At 30.4% G+C, this 18708-nt stretch overlaps 1 protein-coding gene across 1 annotated transcript in view; it reads left to right on the top strand.

Annotated features, from left to right (window-relative positions):
* Positions 1 to 3016: 3016 nt before the first annotated feature.
* LOC142323849 (putative protein phosphatase CG10417) overlaps positions 3017 to 18708 on the top strand; it is a 48046-nt gene continuing 32354 nt past the window's right edge. Inside the window, exons 1-5 of the mRNA XM_075364133.1 lie at positions 3017 to 3245; positions 4571 to 4835; positions 7939 to 8175; positions 10003 to 10426; positions 18041 to 18167. Coding sequence (XP_075220248.1) covers positions 3135 to 3245; positions 4571 to 4835; positions 7939 to 8175; positions 10003 to 10426; positions 18041 to 18167 — 1164 coding nt within the window. The 5' untranslated portion in view covers positions 3017 to 3134. The remainder of the gene's footprint in view (positions 3246 to 4570; positions 4836 to 7938; positions 8176 to 10002; positions 10427 to 18040; positions 18168 to 18708) is intronic.

The raw sequence follows: 18708 nt of genomic DNA, 5'->3' as shown, positions 1-18708 counted from the left end.
AAGGTTTGTTAGTAGATTTGTTTTGTATAACTTTTAAAGCTAATTTAGAGAACAATATATAGAACAAAATTGTTCTATAAATTAATAAAATGAATGCAATAATTTTCTTGTTGAGAAGTAACAGAGAACTCTCAAAGCAACAGGGAAACATTAATATTGTAAGATTTGATAATTAAATTTATAAAAAAATACAGTAACATCATGATTTATTTTAAAATAGAAATAGAAATTTTATTTTACTACCTGAATGTTTACACTTTACATTCAAAATACAGGTTTTAACTTCTTGGGTATCAGCCTGAAATACTTATTTATCTATTTACTATTCAATATGACTGGCTTTGAAGTGGATCAATAATATTGTTGTTAGAAACACAAGGCTATCCAGAAAGTAACTTCATTTTGCTGTTTTTTTACGAAGGAATGGTTAGCAGCGCCATCTTGGTGATCGTTGCTAACCTGACTCAATACACATCAAGCTCACTATGTGAAGGACTGTGATGTCTTGTTAATTTTTTTACAATTGTGCCAAATGTGTGCTGCTATAGTAAATCCTGCCGGTTGTGAAGTGAGCTATTAGATTTTTTTGCCAAAGATTTTACGTAGTCTTTTGCACAAAGTTATGATGAAAACATTGGGGTTTTACCATAAGTTTTTGCTCGATGGGTTACAAAACTTCTTTCAGAACAACACAAATGGCATCTGCTTTGACTTTTCTTGAAGCCTATGACGGAATGTAAGGCACTATTTGATCAGGTGATGAAACTTTGGTCTTGTACGTGAATGTTGAAACAAAACAACAGAGTACAGAATGGGGCCACATACATTCCAAAAAAATTGTGGAAATTCCAGAAAAAACTGTCAGCAAGAAAAGTAACAGCTATAGTTTCCTGGAACAGAAAAGATATAATCTTTGCTGAATTCCTGGAGCCATGGTGCAGAAGTATACATGAGTTCTACCAAAACAAGCGATGCAGCATATTGATTTCTGGATTTTCTTCATTCAAGACAATGCGCACACAGCTCACTGTACTCAAAAATTTTCAATCATCCTGCCTGTAACCCATATCTGGCACCGAGAATTACCATTTGTTCCCTCACATGAAACACTGCTTGGTAACTAGCTGCTTTGATGATGAAGAAGGGCTTCAGGTTGGTGTCACTAAATGGCTGAAAAACCAGGAGGAAGAATTTTTTGATGAAGGAATTCAAAAACTCATCCACAGATACAACAAATGTTCTAATTTATTTGGCGACTATAGAAAAGTATTTTCAAACTGTATGTATTAAATCTTTTTTTACAGTTATTTTTTATACCAAAATGTAGGCTACTTTCTAGAAAGTCTTTGTACTAGAAATAGAAAACATATTATTGGACTCATATGCTACATGAATAGGATATGTGATAGCAGAAATAAATTTTTCTGGGTGAGATTATTTTAGTTAGAATTTCACTTTTAGTTTTTTACAGTTTGATTTTTCTTTTATTATTTGAATTGGAATTAAATTATTATTATATTATAATATTTTTTCATTACAGAAATTGCATAATTTTGTTTGTAATTTTTCAGGTAGTCTTTGAAGTCAATAGAAAAATGAAATTTTGACACTAGTGAAGATCCCTTAAGTATGTTTACATTTAAAAATGATTTCTTAACTATTTATCTTTCACTTAAATGCTCAGTAAAATAAACACATTCTTAAAAGTAGTGAAAAATTGTTAAAATCTTCATAAACACAAATATTAGTGTTATTATTTCCACTATCCAATTTGTTTTTGAAAATAATGTCCACAACCTTTTAGTTGAATCTTAATCAATTGCCCTATACATGAATAATAGAAAAGTCTTTGTCATGTTGCATATATTTTCACTAATAGATGAATACTGCTACAATTTTATAAATATTTATTAAAGATTACTCTGCATAAAAAGTAAAAACTTATCTTAAGGTAAATTTGTAAATGTGTTCAGTCATCTGACGTACTTGTAATTCTAAGCTGGTTAGGAGTAGAATTATGTAGCTCTACTAAGTGTAAATAAATCAACTAATAAGTAAATAAATCTTTTATTTATTTAATTAAATAGTTTATTTGGGGCATGAGTACGTCTATTAAGAAAGTTACCACTAAAGCCATCATTCATTACAACATTAAATTTATTAGGAATTTGTTATCAGGCTCTAGTAGTATTAAGGCTCATATAAAGGTTTCAAAAAGCCAGGTCTATAAATTACCTAAATATCTCATTTTTAACAAAGATAAATAGTATAATAAAACAATTAAGCTGTACTATTTAGAGAAGGTTTCTAGTAAGAGTACACCTAGTCTCTTTTTGCTAATAGTCGTATTTCAATAGTGGCGGCTGCATAGTTCGTCGGATTACAGGAGTAAATAAGTACTACTTTCTCGAAGATTTTTCCATAGTTATTTACCTCAATAAGTATACGTCATTTACCTAATATGAAGGTAGCGTTATTTTCCAATTCCAAATTAACGACATTTCCTATTGTTAACAATGCTTATTCTTATTTTGTCTGATTCTGGCTAAGTGCGGTAGTAAAAATTTCTCTTTATTTTCCGGTCATGGTATTATTGAACCTGGAAGTGAAATACCCATTTCTAAGAAAATTTGGTATTATAAATAAAATATTCTGGGAAAAATTGTATTGTTGCTAATATTAATAATTTTAATTAATATATTGACTGTTTCTGAGCTTAAGGAAGAAAACTTTGATTAAGAATAACATTCAATATTTTTTTAAAAGTTAATCCTGTCTAATGTTATTAAGGATGGATCTACAATTTCGTATTTAATTATGTTTGTTTCCTTAAGGATTAATATTCCTTTTTCTTACTATTTATATGAATTTTTTTATTTATATGTATTAATTTAGTAATTTGATTGGAAACAATTCATCATATATTATTATTTTGCAGTTATCTCTTTGTATTTAAATATATACGATTAGCAGGTTCTGCGCATGCTCAAGGAAGTGCGCTTCGCGAAGTTACCTGGCATGGCCACCAGTCGTTGATTGTTCAATGAATCGTTGGTCTTGTGAATTCTTTATTTTGCAATTCTTTTTGAGTTTTATCTTATTAACAGAAGTAGAAATTTATAAACGTTGTTACAATGGGTGGCTATCTTTCTGAGCCGATTAAAGACAAAGAATCGTCAGATTATGAAGGAGAACGATTAATATGTGGTGCTAGTTCAATGCAGGGTTGGCGTGCAACTCAAGAGGTAAGCCCTATTCTCAACGAACTTTTTCATTTAGATTTATTTTCCTTTGAGATGTTGATTCCTGATATTTCTGTATACAAATTTTGTGCATTTAATTATTTTAATAGTGAATGAGCATTATGATGCTTTTTGGTGTTTAATTCATGCTAATTCTTTCCGTTTGATATCGGTATAAATGGGACAGTTTAGTTGAAGTTACGTTGCTGTTACGTTGCATTGTATGATAATTTGTAAATTGAAATGAGTTTAAAAAGTACATATTCTTGATATCCTGATGTATCGAAGTTCTCATTTATTCTTAGGTGTCTTAACCTCATATTTGAGCACGATTTTGTTTGCCGCTTTCATGGATCTCTTTTACGTAGATTGCTTAGGTTATTAGCGAAAGATTTTTTTATTTATTTAATAAGTATTTAATTTTACGGTGAAGTTAAGTTGTCTTTTAATTTATGAAATGGTTTTTTAATATTCAATTTTTAAAATTTAGGAAGCATGGATGTCATGACGGTATTTCTTCATGTTTTTCAGCCCATGTTTGTTCAGTTTTTTGTTTAAACTGTAAATGTGGCATTAGTTTGGTTAAAAAAAATTCAGGTATTGTTGTTATTCACTAATTTGAATAACAATATCTATTTCGATAGTTCCATACTATTGTTCTGAAAGGTTAAGAATATGAGCTGCATTTTTTGGTGAACTATAATTTTACCACTAATTTCTTTTGCAATATGGGAATTTAGTAGATAATCTGTAGTTCTGTAGTCACAGTCATTAAATATGGATTTCAGGTTATTGAATTCAGTAAATTATGCTTTTTAATTTTTTATATTTTCTAATAATTAGAAAATGTTTGGGTTTTAAACTTTTACTGACAAAAACATGATGTTATTAACTAATGGTTTTGATAGTGGTGCTCTATAATGATTATTTATTGAGTGCATTAGCTATTGCCTTTTTCATTCCAATATGATTCAGAAATTTATAATTTTTTGTTGTAGGGCAGTGTTTCGTTTTAATTTTAATTTATCCTATAACAGTTTTGATTTAGTACTTAGTCAAGCAAAATTTAATTGTTTTGAAAATCTGTTGATTTTAATATATTGTTGAAAATGTTTACTTTTGATGTCCATTATTAAAGATTAATATGATACAAAATATATGATAAAGAATCAAAGTAAATAATGCTAATCCACTGAGTTAATAATTAACTAATCCATTTAAAGAAAAGCCTAGTTCTGATGATTAACTTTTTTGTATACATTAATAAATAGGCTAGTAAAACTTTTATGTATGAGCATGTTTTACTATAATCTTTTACATTTTTTCAGGATGCTCATAATTGTATTGTCAGTTATGATGAAAATGCTTCACTGTTTGCCGTCTATGATGGACATGGTGGGCATGAAGTTGCAGAGTATGCAGCTAAACATTTGCCTGATTTTATTAAAGAGACTGAAGCTTATAAAAGTGGAAATTATGAGATGGCATTAATAGATTCATTTTTAGGATTTGATGCTACTTTAGCAACTCCAAAAGTTACTGCTATTTTGAAGCGGATTGCAGGATCTAAAGATACAGATAAAAAGGAAGGAGGTATTTATTATTAAAAAAATAAAAATTATTCATTTGAACAGGATGTTATCCCTCCTTTTGTATTGTGATTTTTTAATTTCAAAATATTTACTACATTATATATGTTCGATTGTTTGATTACATGTATTCTCTCATCTTTTCCTTTCTTTACATTTATGATATTATTTATTGAGTGTTATCATTCAAGTCCTCATAAAAATCAACACTTTAGTTATATGTTTATTAATTGCTTTCTTAGAATGCTGTGTAGCACATGGTTTTAAATTTTATCACAACCATTATAATTCCATCAATATACCATTACTTATCATGGATACAGCATTAAAATGTGTAATTGAACAGGGAAAAATGTATGAGTTTGATCTTGAAGTATTTGTGTTTTCTGGCGATAGCATGTTGGAACTTCCAACAATTATATAGTATAATTAACAAATTTTGTGACCAATTTTTTTCTGATTAATAAAAAGAAGGGTTAGTACCCATTTGTTAGATTTTACAATTGTAGGTCGAAAAATTTACTTTTTATTGTTTCATATGAATTCAGATTATAATTGAACCTTCCAATTATTGTCTGATTTCAATTTAAAGCAAGAGGTGTGCTTCATTTTATCTGAAAAAAAAATTGTGATTTATAAAAATTATTTAGTGAAGTTCCACCTTTATGTACTTTTCTTTCTTTTTGTTTTTGTGTATATTCATGTGCGCTTTTGTAGTGGATTGCTACTTCATCAGGTGTAATTGTTTATAATAAAAAAATTGTGTAATTAAATATTTTAAATCTAAGAAGGAAATTGTGTATTATCCATTCAATTCATATAATGAGACCGATTATCTACTTTTATTGCTTGCAGTTATTTGTGGAGATTATAATTAAACAAAATGATTAAGTTGTTTATTAATTGTGACTTAAATATAAAGTGAATTATTAAATCTATAATCAAATCAAATTTTAATTGTTGAATTATTATTTTTGGGTATGTTTAATTTTTCTAGAGTATGTCATTTAAATAAGATGTTATTTACTCCTTATATTGTTGATTTATAAAAAGATATGTGGATGATATTTTAGTAAATTTATCTTAAATAAAATGACTCTGATCATGATATAAGTTTAAGAATTAGACATTTCTTTCTAAAATGCATATAGCCTATACTAGAATGAAAAAGAATTGTCAACATGTATTATCTGTCCTTCTTAAACTTACATATAAAAAAAATAAAATATAATGTTTATAGAAAATGAACAATACCAATAACATCATACATTGGTCTTTATTTCTTTTTTTTTAAAAAAAAAAAACATTCATAGTCTTTCTGTGCATTGGATTAGTGCTTGCAGATTTAAAAAGTATATAAAAACATGCTGTGAATATTCTTGAAAATATGCTGCAGGATATTGCATATGTAGTACATTGTACACTACATGCAATAAACATATGATATATGTTAACTAACTATATGTTTATTGCTACGAGTTGGGTCTCATGTGGTGGGCTACTGTTTGTTGAGATTTGTTAAAATACAGTTTCTGAAATGGAAGATGTAGCAGTATTTAAACTTAATCAAGTAATTAATTTATAACTTATAAAAACTATGCACAGTAAAAAATAATGAAATAATTAATGAACTAGTAAAATTTGATAAAGGTAAGAAAAATTCCATTTAAAGTGAATTATTAATAACTCGCTTTCAATTAAAATCACATTTAAATAAATAATCTAAACATTAGTAATAATCTCCACAAATAATTTAATGGTTAATGAGTTTTAATAAATATACTAATCTCATGAAATAGCTATTCTTATTAAGGTGCTCATGAGCATGCATAACAAAATAAAAAAGTGGTAAGGAGGCTATTAAAATAATTTTAATACTTTTTTGTTCTAAAACCATAAATTATCTGTTAATTATACTATATTCTTTAATACAGAATGAGCAACTTAGAACTGTAAGTTCCGGTGGTGGTGTAGTGATCACCATAGTTACCTTATAAACTTAGAACTGTACTGAACTGGCTTGAAGTGCAGTTTTTTTAGTATCACCATCAACATGGCTACTGTTGCTGCTAGTAGTAGCAGCAGCAACGGTAGCATAACTAGTATTGGTTATGAATCCTACTACTTTTATCAGAGACACAGCATAGAAAAGTCGTTAAAAAGAATTAAAAACAAAAAAAAATCTAAGCAAATTTTTATTTAGCATCCAATTATAACATAAATGCTGATTTCTACGGCAGAATGGTATCTCATTCAGCAGTCCCAGGTTCTAATCCCAGTGAGGCATTTTTCATATAGTATGAAGTTCAATTTCCATATTATCATGAAGAAGATTCAAAAGCTTCTGTGGTGAATTAATTCATTAAAAAAATTTGGTTCTTATTTAATAACTGGGAAATCCAATGAAAGAGAAGCTTTGCCACATTTATTAAGAGGGAATAAACAAATGACAGACTTAAAATTTAAATTTATCCAACATTAAAAAGTTACATAAATAACCATTAAACAATACCATTTTTTCAAAGCTCAAAGTTTATTTTCTTTGGGAAAATTATTATCATTATTTGAAACCAAATATGACTATTATCTTAATTCTACAGCTCAACTCTATTTTATGGATGGTACATTTGTCATTATTGCATTACCTAATAAACAGAGGAAATGCAAGTTGAAATTTGAATACTCATTCTAGCAAATATTTTCTAGACCAATTACAGTTACATTATGCGTGCAGCATAATACATGATGTATACCTGAGGTAACTACAGTTCTCTTGAACTGTAAGGAAAATTTAGAACTTTTTGTAGGTGATTGTGAAATATTAATGAATTTAAAGCACCCGTAAGTTTTGAAATGGAAAGTTTATAAATACAAGTGGATGTAATTAAAAGTAATATGGCATGATTTATTAGAAAATAAACAACAAAAGGTTGTAAAAAAATAACAGTGTTTCTAATCTTAAGCAATATCTTTATATTCTTTAGCGGACTGTTTTTATGATTTTCTTTTAATAAAAATTGTACTTAAGTAAGCTGATTATTTTCATATTTTACAGTGAAATTATATTTTTGGATTTTTATGCTTTTTTTTGGGATGTGCATGTTTAGAAGGTGATGATAATATTGATAAACAAAATGAGGATGAAGATGAGGAAGATGAAGACGATGAAGAAAATCTTGAACATTTGTGTAAAGAAGCTCACATGCCTTTAGAACAGTTAATCGATAAATATCGAAAAGAAAGTTCTGGTCGGTTTAAATTCAATTCACCAAATGTAAGGTCAAGAAAAGGTTCCAGTTCATCCGGTCCGAGCACTTCAGCTACATCATCTTCAGAGGCGAATGGTTAGCAGGGCTTTTTTCATTTTGTTGTATAATTTCATTACTAACTTTTCAATTTTTTATTGTAATTCAGTATAATGTGATGTATTCAATACAAATACAAAATTGTGCTAAATGGGTATTGAATTAAAATTAAAAATAGAAAACATTCAGTTAAAAATTAAAACTAAATAGCCAGTTTGATTATTATTAATCATCAGTAGAGAGAATTTTATCTCTGACTAGGGAAATATGAATTCGGAGTTTGATTGTTACATTGTTTTTAAGCTAATTGTTGGTTTTAACTGGATTCTCTGAAATATACTACATGATTTTGGACAGCAGCATCTTTATAAGTACAGAATTTGTAAGTTATGTTTACTGATTTCATTTTAATTAATTAATTAATTTTTTTATTTATATTATTTTTTTTTTTTAATTCATCAGTTTTCATTAAAGAGTGTTCATTAAATCTACTGATGATTATTTAATAATTGCAATTGTCTTCTGGTTGTAAATTTTCAATAATTAATATTTTATTTTGTGAATTTTATTTTTTTAAATTTTTATAATGTAATATAAATTAATAATAAAAAGTAATCCGAATAAGCGTGTGGGAAATAAGTTCACCTATATAGGTGAACCAATTTCCAAAAAATAAAAATAAAAATTAAAAATGAAAGATTGTTCACAATTCACAGGATGCGAACACTATTTTGACTGGAACTAGCGTTCAAGTCCTAGTAAAGGCAGTTATTCTTATACGGATTTGAATATTAGATCGTCGATACCGGTGTTCTTTGGTGGTTGGGTTTCAATTAACCACACATCTCAGAAACTGTTGACCTGTGACTGTACAAGACTACACTTTACTTACACTCATACATATCATCCTCTGAAGTAATACCTGATTGTAATTCCTGAAGGCTAAACAGGAAAAAGGAAGTATTGCACATGTTTGTTCTATTTTTTGTGCTTAATAAATTGTTACATATCTTATATTTTCAGATGCATGTGTACATGTGTTTTTTTTTATGTTTGGCAATTTGATTCATGTGTTGTAATGGGATTATCCATTTCAACAGTCAGTGTTGGTATATTGATGGGCAAGGTCTTAAAGTAATTGTTCAACTAAAACCAGCCGTCAGTTGATTGTAATCTGTTAGAATTTTTCTATTTTAATTTCTTATTTGAAAAATGTTATTAAAATATTTGAAACATTATAAAATGTAGAACAAGTCTTATTTGTTGGGAAATTGATGCACGTTATCATTTTGGACTCCCCTTCTTGTTATTGAAACACATCTGCCATCTATTACATGATACTAAACAAAACCGTATATATCCTTTAGAATATGGTGTTTTAAGTAATAATTTTGTTTATATAACAAATTATTTTGTTCAGTCTATAAAAGCCTGAGATACAACCCTAAAACCTAGCATGTTACCTGTTTTTTTTAAGTAGCATTAATCATTGTGGTCATTAGCCATTAATAAATACCAGCAGCAATTGCTCTCAATGATGCTTAACGCTGATGAACTATAAGGTCTGGTTTATTAAGTGGAAGTTGAGGTTAATGACAACATTAATTCTTAGTAAACTGCTCTCAATTTCTACAACACTAATTCCTGAGCTATTTCAGGTAATGCAGTATCAGGTTGTTAAGAATGCAGGTTACCATTTTGTCTAGATCCTCATGTTACTATAATGGCATCACATTTATTTTTAATCAATTCCTATGCAGAAAAATTTCAGTTAGTTTTATTAAACATTTATCAACTATAATTAATGTATTTTTAAATTCATATATAAATATATGTATATATCCATGTGTATATTATTGATTTCAGGTGATGATAGAGAAGTAAGTAGTTCCAGTAGTATGCAAAATTCAGAATCATCGACACCATTGACAAATGGTGAAGTAGATGTTAGTGGTGTTGTAAATGAAACATCAGAAGCTGGTAGTAGCAGTGATAAATGTAATGGAAGTGCAAGTGGTAGTACATCACATATAGATGCCGCTAGCAGCAATGTTGCGAAAGCTGATCTCCCAGATAGTTCTAGTCAGTCACAAAATAAAGAAAAGAATGTATCTAGTTCTAATGGTGAAATAAGTGATGAAAGTAATAAGATTTCTAGTAGCAGCCCAGAAAAAAAAGATATAACTAAAAGCGTCACTCTTACTAGAAAATTACTTTGTTCACCAAGTGAAGATGACAGTGATACAGATTCTGATGATGATGAAACCTTTGAAGGTGGTGCCATTGAGAGGTACCTATTGTGTTTTATTATACTTTAATTTAATTTTTAAGTCATTTAAGCTAAACTGGTAAAGCTAGTTATGATAATTCATAAATGGCCCGATTGATTGTAAAAAAATGTAAACCTTTTATTCCAAGAACAGAGATTTTAATTCCCTCTGAATTTGCTGTAAAATGTTTGTAAAATATTTCTTTCTTTGTGTGATGTAAAGGATTCTGCATTAACTCATTGTTTACTTGAAATCATCTTTTCACATTAGCATGCTGTATTGTTGTATCTGGTGATTGTATGTTTTTGACGCTTACTTTTTTCTTTCTTTTTATGCTAAAGAATTAGAGCATAAATTTTGTTGATAATCTGTGCTTGTATAATAATTCCTGAATGTAGTAATAAAAAATTAAACCATCCAGGGTGGCGCACGAAATGATCCAACATTTGGTTTTGTTAAAAATATATTTATTTGAATTGCAATTAAGAAAAATAAAATACACGATGTATTTACTGTATACCTGGAAATTATGTTCTGCTTATCACGTTTTCAATATAACCACCACATCACAGAGCAACTTCTTCAACACGAACTATATTGTTAATAACTCGACGAAACGTATCCTATGTTATCTCGTTGCACACTCAATGATCAGCTCTCGCTGTTCCATCACTGTATGAGGATGTTTAGGGAGAATCTTTTCCTTTAGAAATCCCCAAAGAAAATAAGCATATGGATTCAAATTAAGACTGTTTGGGGGCCAGTTCTGTTCACGTGCAGGTCACTATCAGGAAATTGGTTTGAAATGATATTTGTGTTGAAAGTTTCATGCAGAAAGTCTAAAACAACATTAGCTGTGTGCATCTGGCTCCATCCTGCATGAACCATTCGTTTTCTAATCGAAACTCTTTTGCAAGAAGCTGAGAAATAAAGTTATTATGCAGCATGTTTAGATAAGTTCACATTTCACTTGTCTAAAAAAGAATGGTCCTATTACCCCATGACTTGAGATAGTGGCCTGTACTCTAATTCTAGCAGCGTGATGCACCTTTTCATGAAGCACGTGTGGATTTTCAGAAGCCAAAAAACTCGCATTTTGTTTATTAATGTGCCTCATCTGAAAACCAAACATTGTTCAACAATATGTCTTTGTACACAGCACGTTCAGTGAATGCCATTTTTTGATGTTTGTTATGAACTGTTAACAAATTTTTTACGGATACAAATGCAAGTCGGTTTCTAAAATTCGCTGTACAGATATAGAAATCCCAAGTCGTGCTGCTGCTTTTCTTGTGGATTTGCCCAGGTTCCTCAGCAACGCTGCTCTGACAGCTTCAACATTCTTTGGAAAATGAATATCGACAGGTTGTTTGAGCTTACTCTCTCAAATACTGAACCATCAATATAAATTTTTCATAAAGTCTACATATTGTTTTAAATAAGGGCAACGACCGAGTTGGAAAAAGGGAACAAAACCTTCTTTGTGTAAGAACCACACTTATTGTTTCGTTTAAAAAAACACAGTATTTACGTGTTGTTTAATATTCAGTCTTCCTTTGTCAGCCATCTTGGAATGAAACACAAACAGCGCCCTCAGAAAGAGAAGAAACATATTCATGAACTGACCTCATAGAGGAAAACACCCACCATATGACGTTGTGGTCATCTTGCCATCCCTTCTGTATGTAGCCTTTGTGGGCTTTACTGGAGGTCATCTTCAAAACCTTGACAAAAGTCATCTCTCAGCCTTGTTCTTGCCTCAGTCAGGATGTCACATGTGACATTCCCATCAGTGTACTACTATCCCTAAATAACAACAAAACACATCTTACATTAGTCTCAAACAAGACAGTAAACAGAATAAGGAAAGGAATTGAAATCCACTACCTATCCGAAAGTAAAAGAAGTGAATTCAACACTTTTTTTTACAGCAGTTCAATATTCATGAAATGTTACTTCTGACAACATGAAACACATTAATAATTATTAACCTTAATAATTATTGCCAAAACAAATATTTTATCATTTCATGTGCCGCCCGTCCTATGTATACAGTGGTGAACAAATTAATCCGAACACAGTATTTTTAACAAAAAATTTTATTTTTAAAAGAAAAAATGTTTAGTAGTCAAACTTACTCAAATTTAATAGTTTATGGTTCCTATTTTGTTTTAATTATCTCTTTAATCCTCTTTGGCAGTGATTCCACTAAAGTAGAACAATGTTTTTGTATTTCTTCATCTCGAAACCAAAGCTAGATCACTGAACTAATAAGGTCAGTTTATGTGCTACAATTCATTTTCTTAAGTCTTCTTTTTAGTATGGCCTATACATTTTCAATGGGATTCACATCGGTGGAGTTCCCTGGCGACAAGAGCACCCATCTTTGTTAGCCACAAGAGCATTTTTTGGTTTTTGAAAATCTCTTGCTTTCTTTGATGTATGACATGGTGCAAGGTCCTGTTGGAATGAGTTCTGGGTTCTGCATTAGTGGGGCAATTTTTCTTTGACATAAGTTAATGTATTGGTCCGATTTCATCATCCCATCCACAGGCATGAATGCTCCGGGTCCTTCATGTGTAAAACATCCCCAAAACTCTTTTTGGATGGGTGTTTGGGAGCTTGATGCAGGTGTGCTGACATAGTAGTCTTCTCATCTGCTGACTTGCAAATGAGGCTACTCTCTCCCCTTGGACAAAGAAATAAGTCTCATCTGAAAAAATAACTTTTCCCACATCTCAATAGTCCATTCTTTATGTTCCTTTGCCCATTAAGTCTTTTTTTGTCTTCATAACCTGTCAGTAACTGCTACTTTTTAGGTTTCTAAGCAATCCTTTCCACTGCTAACAATCTTCTACGAACTGTCATATCAGAAACATCAGTCCCACTGGCTTTCAAGTTCCTATTAAGGTCAACAGCTGACAATTGTGAATTAATTTTGCTTTTTCTTATTAGTAATCTATCCTGTGTAGGCATGGTTTTATTTTTCCATCCACATTTTCCTTTTCTCTTTGGAGAAACGGAACTTGTTTCCTTAAACCTTTTTATGATTTCATTTACAGAACCTAACCCCACACTACACTCACTGGAAATCTGTCTTTTAGTCATTTGTGTGTGTTGGAGACAGAGCAATAATTTTTGACCGCATTCATGGGGTTATATCCATTGTATTAACTAGAAATGAATAACAAACTTATAACAGAAATTCACAAGTACACCAAAAACTAATTGACAATGAATTATAAAAGCACAAAAACCACTAATTCTGTTTTTCTATGATCTAGCAACATAATCTGAAATTCCAAATAGCAACAGCATGCAGTGTGCCACAGAATGAAAATTCCCCCCCACAGAGTGTGTGTGTGTGTGTGTGTGCGCGCATGCGCGCATTCACAATTATTTGGCTGCAAGTTTAAATAACAAATCTGTTCCGACTCATAATAGAAGCTTGGTTTAATGAGTAGAATAGTTTTACTGATTTTATATTAACTTAGATGATTTTCCTTATAGGAATGTAAAATAAATTTTAAAGTTTGTGGTTTATTATAATGTGCGTGATCTGGCCTTACGCCAGTGCTTCATAAGAGAGCAGCTTCTGCTTCTCTTTAAACAGGTCAGAAGGGAAATCTGTTGCCCGGCAAGTAATATGATGCAAAGAGTAGAATCTGAGTATAAAGAAAAAATGAACTGACTTAACAAGAATGAATAATTTTGTTGTAGCTTTTGAAGAAAGTGCTACTCTACAGTAGAAAACAGAAATATATGGGCAGATTGAACAAAAATTAACAAGACCCACAAGAAAAAGTAGCACACAAATAAATTTGAACATGAAAGAGGTTATTATAATTCAATAAATGTATAACATTTTTAAGAAAAGGAAGAGGAATTCAAATGTTCTGAATAAAGGTCTATCATGATCCATCTAACTTTTTTTTTCTTTAGATGATCAATTCATCACATAATTGTTAAACATGTGTGCATGGGAATATAGATTGGTAATTTTGTAGTTTTTAAAAAAGCCACGCATGACTGATTTGAATTTAAACTGCTTATGGATCTAAGACATAGATGCTTCCACTTAGCCATGTAAATTGGAAAAATCTACTTTTAATTGATTATTAGTTAACTTTTTTAATGCCATTTATGTTAGTTGTTATTCCTTTGCGTTATATTATTATTATTATTATAAACTTAACATTTTATGTTATCTGGAAACAAGTAAGATTAGATTATCAGTAAATGATAATTATTCCATCTGCATTAAAACTTAGAATAAAAGAAACCAACTATTAAGTTAGACTTATAACAGTTATAATAAAAAAGGTACTTTTTTCGAATAGCGGAACCACTGATTATTTGTATAAATACTAAATTTATTATTATTTTTAATATAGGATTGCCATTTGATTAAATCACTTAAATGTAAAAGATAAGAGTAGTTTTCATTATCACAATGATTTAAATTTAACTCTGTATCTATCTAATGTATTGAAAACGGTTGCTTAGAGTTAGTTCTGTGCATTTATCATGAAAGCTATCAATGTTTAACATGAATGCTTGAAATTTGCCAATGAAAAACGATGCCATTGAGTACCTATAACTGCGTGGTATATTCCACTAGGAACCAAGACATGTTGCAATGAATGTGCTTTGTGTCTATAAAATTGACATCATTGTTTTTGACAATATTTGTCGTGAAAATGGCGAGTGTTCATGTTAAAGTTGTTGACAGATCAATTCAAACTCTGCTGAATGTTATCAAAGAAACGTTAATGACAGGAGCGCATTATACTTGGGTTCCTGGTTTGCATACCAAGTGATAGACTAGAAATGGAAGATTCCACCATTATACTGCAAATCATCAGTACCATTTCATTGATTGTACAGCAGTGCTTGTACTTAAACCATTAAATGCTTGTGAGGATCTCTGAAATGGTGGAATAAAAAGCATAGGGGAAACTGCCATGGACTTCTGCTTGGCCTAATCCATGTGGTTGTCACATGATAGGGGTCTAGAACCCATTGCAGAAACTACTTGATGGGCTAAGGGAAACCTGGCTGCGGAAGTCGCCATGTAGAAAGTCTGTAAGTCAATTTTTCTGTGATCATGTAAATTAACAATGAATAAAGAAATTCATTTTAAAAAGCCACTGATTTGAAACAGACAAGTGGTGGTGCTGGTATTTGATAAAAGTAAGGAAAAAAGTGGAAAGTGATCTAATCGATCTACGGGGATAGTGAAAGCTGGGTTTTCTCCCCTTTTTACATTAGATTATTGTTGAAAATTGTCTGAAAAGTAATTAATATAAAATTTCTATAAGATTGCATATTTAAGTGGACATTAACATTTTTATCTTGAATCGCCTTAAGATGAGTTCTATGGAACTTTGATTAAAATGAAAAAAAAAATATTTACTATGACTCCTGGCCAAAAGTTAAAATACTTATAATACTGTATTTTACAAAATTTCACTCAATTTAAACATGTGATATCTTCTCATTGGATAAATGGAAGTTGTCTGTTTTTAAGTTAGTTTAGAAAATGTCTTGTTAAAAACCTTTCTCATTTCTGTTTAGAAAACAAATTGAAATTTGTCTAAAAGTATATAAATAATCTGTTTGTTTTAGAACAAAAAAGAATATGTGCCTGAGTATGAAATAGCCAGGTTTGGAGATTTTGTTAGATGATAAAACAGTTTGTATATAAACTAGTATCAGCTGTTTTTGATCATGATGCATAAAGTATATGAATTTGTCCAGTGCAGAAAATTGTTATAATCAATGATAATAAAGATATAATGATTTTTAAATAAATAAAAATAATCAACAGTATTTAAAAATGATACCATACTTGCAAAACAAAAAAATAAAAACTAATATCAGCATATTAATTATATATAAGTATTGGAAGAATGACTTATCCCTTTATGAAAGCAAAATAAAGTAGCTTTCAAACCTAATATTGTCATGCATTCATGAGTATAGACATGTCAAAAAAAAGATATTAATCTGTTATATATATATATATATAATATCAAGTAATAACTGCTATCATGTTTAGATAGCAACCAACAGGTCACTTAATATCAGATTAAAGAGCTTTGTAAACCTTTCATTAATAATAAACCTGATGAGAAAAATTACATATTTGCCTGTATGAAATAAACATCATTATTTTGAACTATCAAACAGGTATTTGATGAATGTGTAATAATTGAAATAAAGAGCGGTTAGAAAGAAATCTATTTTTATAACTTGTACTAGTAGTTACTCACTGCAGTAGTAGTTTTTTACACTGCAGTAGTAGTAGTCTTTTTACATATGGCTGAAGGCACTGAAATTCTGTGAAATTGCACTGGTTGAAAGTAAGTGTTTCTTTATTCTTATTTTGATAATTTTTTAGTGAACTATTATTTTGTTTTCTGTTGAATAATATGAGGGTGAATCAAATATAAACTGGAATTTTTGTTATTGATGCACAGCTAATTAAGGGGTGTGGCTTCTCAGTGTTGTACATGGGATGCATGGAGGGGATCCCACTCTTAGAAAGCCAGCTCACTACTTTTTTCTAATCGGTATCACAATGTCAGCAGGAGGTATCATTGCGTGTTGCGCAATGTATTATTATTAAATTTCTCACAGCAAAGGGTGTGAAACATCTGAAATTTTGAGAGAAGACTTCAGGCAAAGTTGTATGATTGGCATAAGCAGTTTTCGGAAGGATGAGAACTAGTTGAAAATGAAGGTCACCTAAGGACAAATGCTGCTGCTGAAAACGTTCTTATGGTTCATCACCTTATTGAGGATGACTGTCGATTAACGATTGTAGAAGATGCTTCTGACATTGGAATAAGTTACAGCAGTGCTTGGGCTAACGTTACTAGTGATCTTGGATTTTAAAAAAGTGGCAGCATGATGGGTTCCTTGTCTTCTTACTGAAGCTCAGAAGCTTTATTGGTTAGAGGTGTGCCAACGGTTATTGAGTCATTACCAAGCTGAAGGAGAGTTTTTTGCATAGAATCATGACTGATGAAACTTGGGTGCACCATTACACCCCAGAATTAAAACAGGCAAGAATGGAGTGGTGAAAAAAGGGAGAAACAGCACCCATTAAAGCCAAAACTTGACTGTTGGCTAGAAAGGTTTTGGCCACAGTATTTTTTGATTTCAAAGGAGTTTTGCATGTTGATTTTCTCCATGAAAGTTGAACAACTACACTGGAGCACCCTCCATACAGTCCAGACTTATTCCCTGTAATTATCATTTGCTTGGGCCACTAAAAGAAGCACTTTGAGGACAGAAATTTGAAGATGATGCTGTTGTGTGCAGCATTTGTGTGCAGTTGGTTGACGTCACGTCCACCTACATTTTACGATAATGGGGTCAAATAACTACTTATCTACTGGGAAAAATGTGTTTTCAAAAGAGGAAATAATGTAGAAAAGCAATATTGTATATATTATTATCCTTCAATAAATTATAAAACAAAAATTCCAGTTAATATTTGATTCATATGATATATTCATATGATATTAATAGCTTCACTAGTTTTAGGTGTGACTTGTATAGTTTGATTCTATATTGTAGTTCTATTTGTATAATTAATAGGCTGAATTTTTTTTTTGTAATTACAGTAGTGATGAAGAAGAAGGCGGTGAAGTTGAAGGTGAAGAAGACGAAGAAGAGGATGAAGAGGAAGAAGATGAAGAAGAAGATGAGGATTATGTTGATGAAGATTTTGGGATGCCACACAGTGATGAGGTATGTAATTATGACTTTTGTTTAAACATTTGCTTTTGTGATATAATCTTTTATTTTTATTTGTATCTGTGTAAGTCTCGTCAGGGATGTATCCAGCTTTTTGAATTTAACTTCCTTAATGGCAGAAGGGTAGTCCTTGAGGGGGGGTTGCTAAGCAATATTATACAATAACAAAAGGAAGAATAAAACATCTATACAAAAGCTAATTTTATAACAATAAGTGGTGAGGATTAGATGCAAATTGCCTAACTACAGCTTCAACTAATTGCTCCTTGTTAGCAAAAACCCTTTGTTGCTGAACGCATAACATAGCTAACCCATTTAACCTGTTTTTATCAATGGTGCTTCTTACCCATCTTTTAATTCATGAAGGGAGCTAAATGAACACTTGATAGTAATTGTTCTGCAGGGTTGTGAAAGCAATATCAACAGAACCTTTCTAATAGTTGGGAGAAATGATTTCGCTCTATTTAAAACCTCAATGTGTCTTGGTACCTATTTCTACATTTTGAACCACAATTCCTTTTCTCCTTCAATGCCT

The sequence above is a fragment of the Lycorma delicatula genome, chromosome 4, assembly GCF_047948215.1.
Source record: "Lycorma delicatula isolate Av1 chromosome 4, ASM4794821v1, whole genome shotgun sequence".
NCBI lineage: Eukaryota > Metazoa > Arthropoda > Insecta > Hemiptera > Fulgoridae > Lycorma > Lycorma delicatula.
The sequence above is the reverse complement of the archived record's forward strand: the minus strand, read 5'-3'. Positions and strand labels throughout refer to the sequence as shown.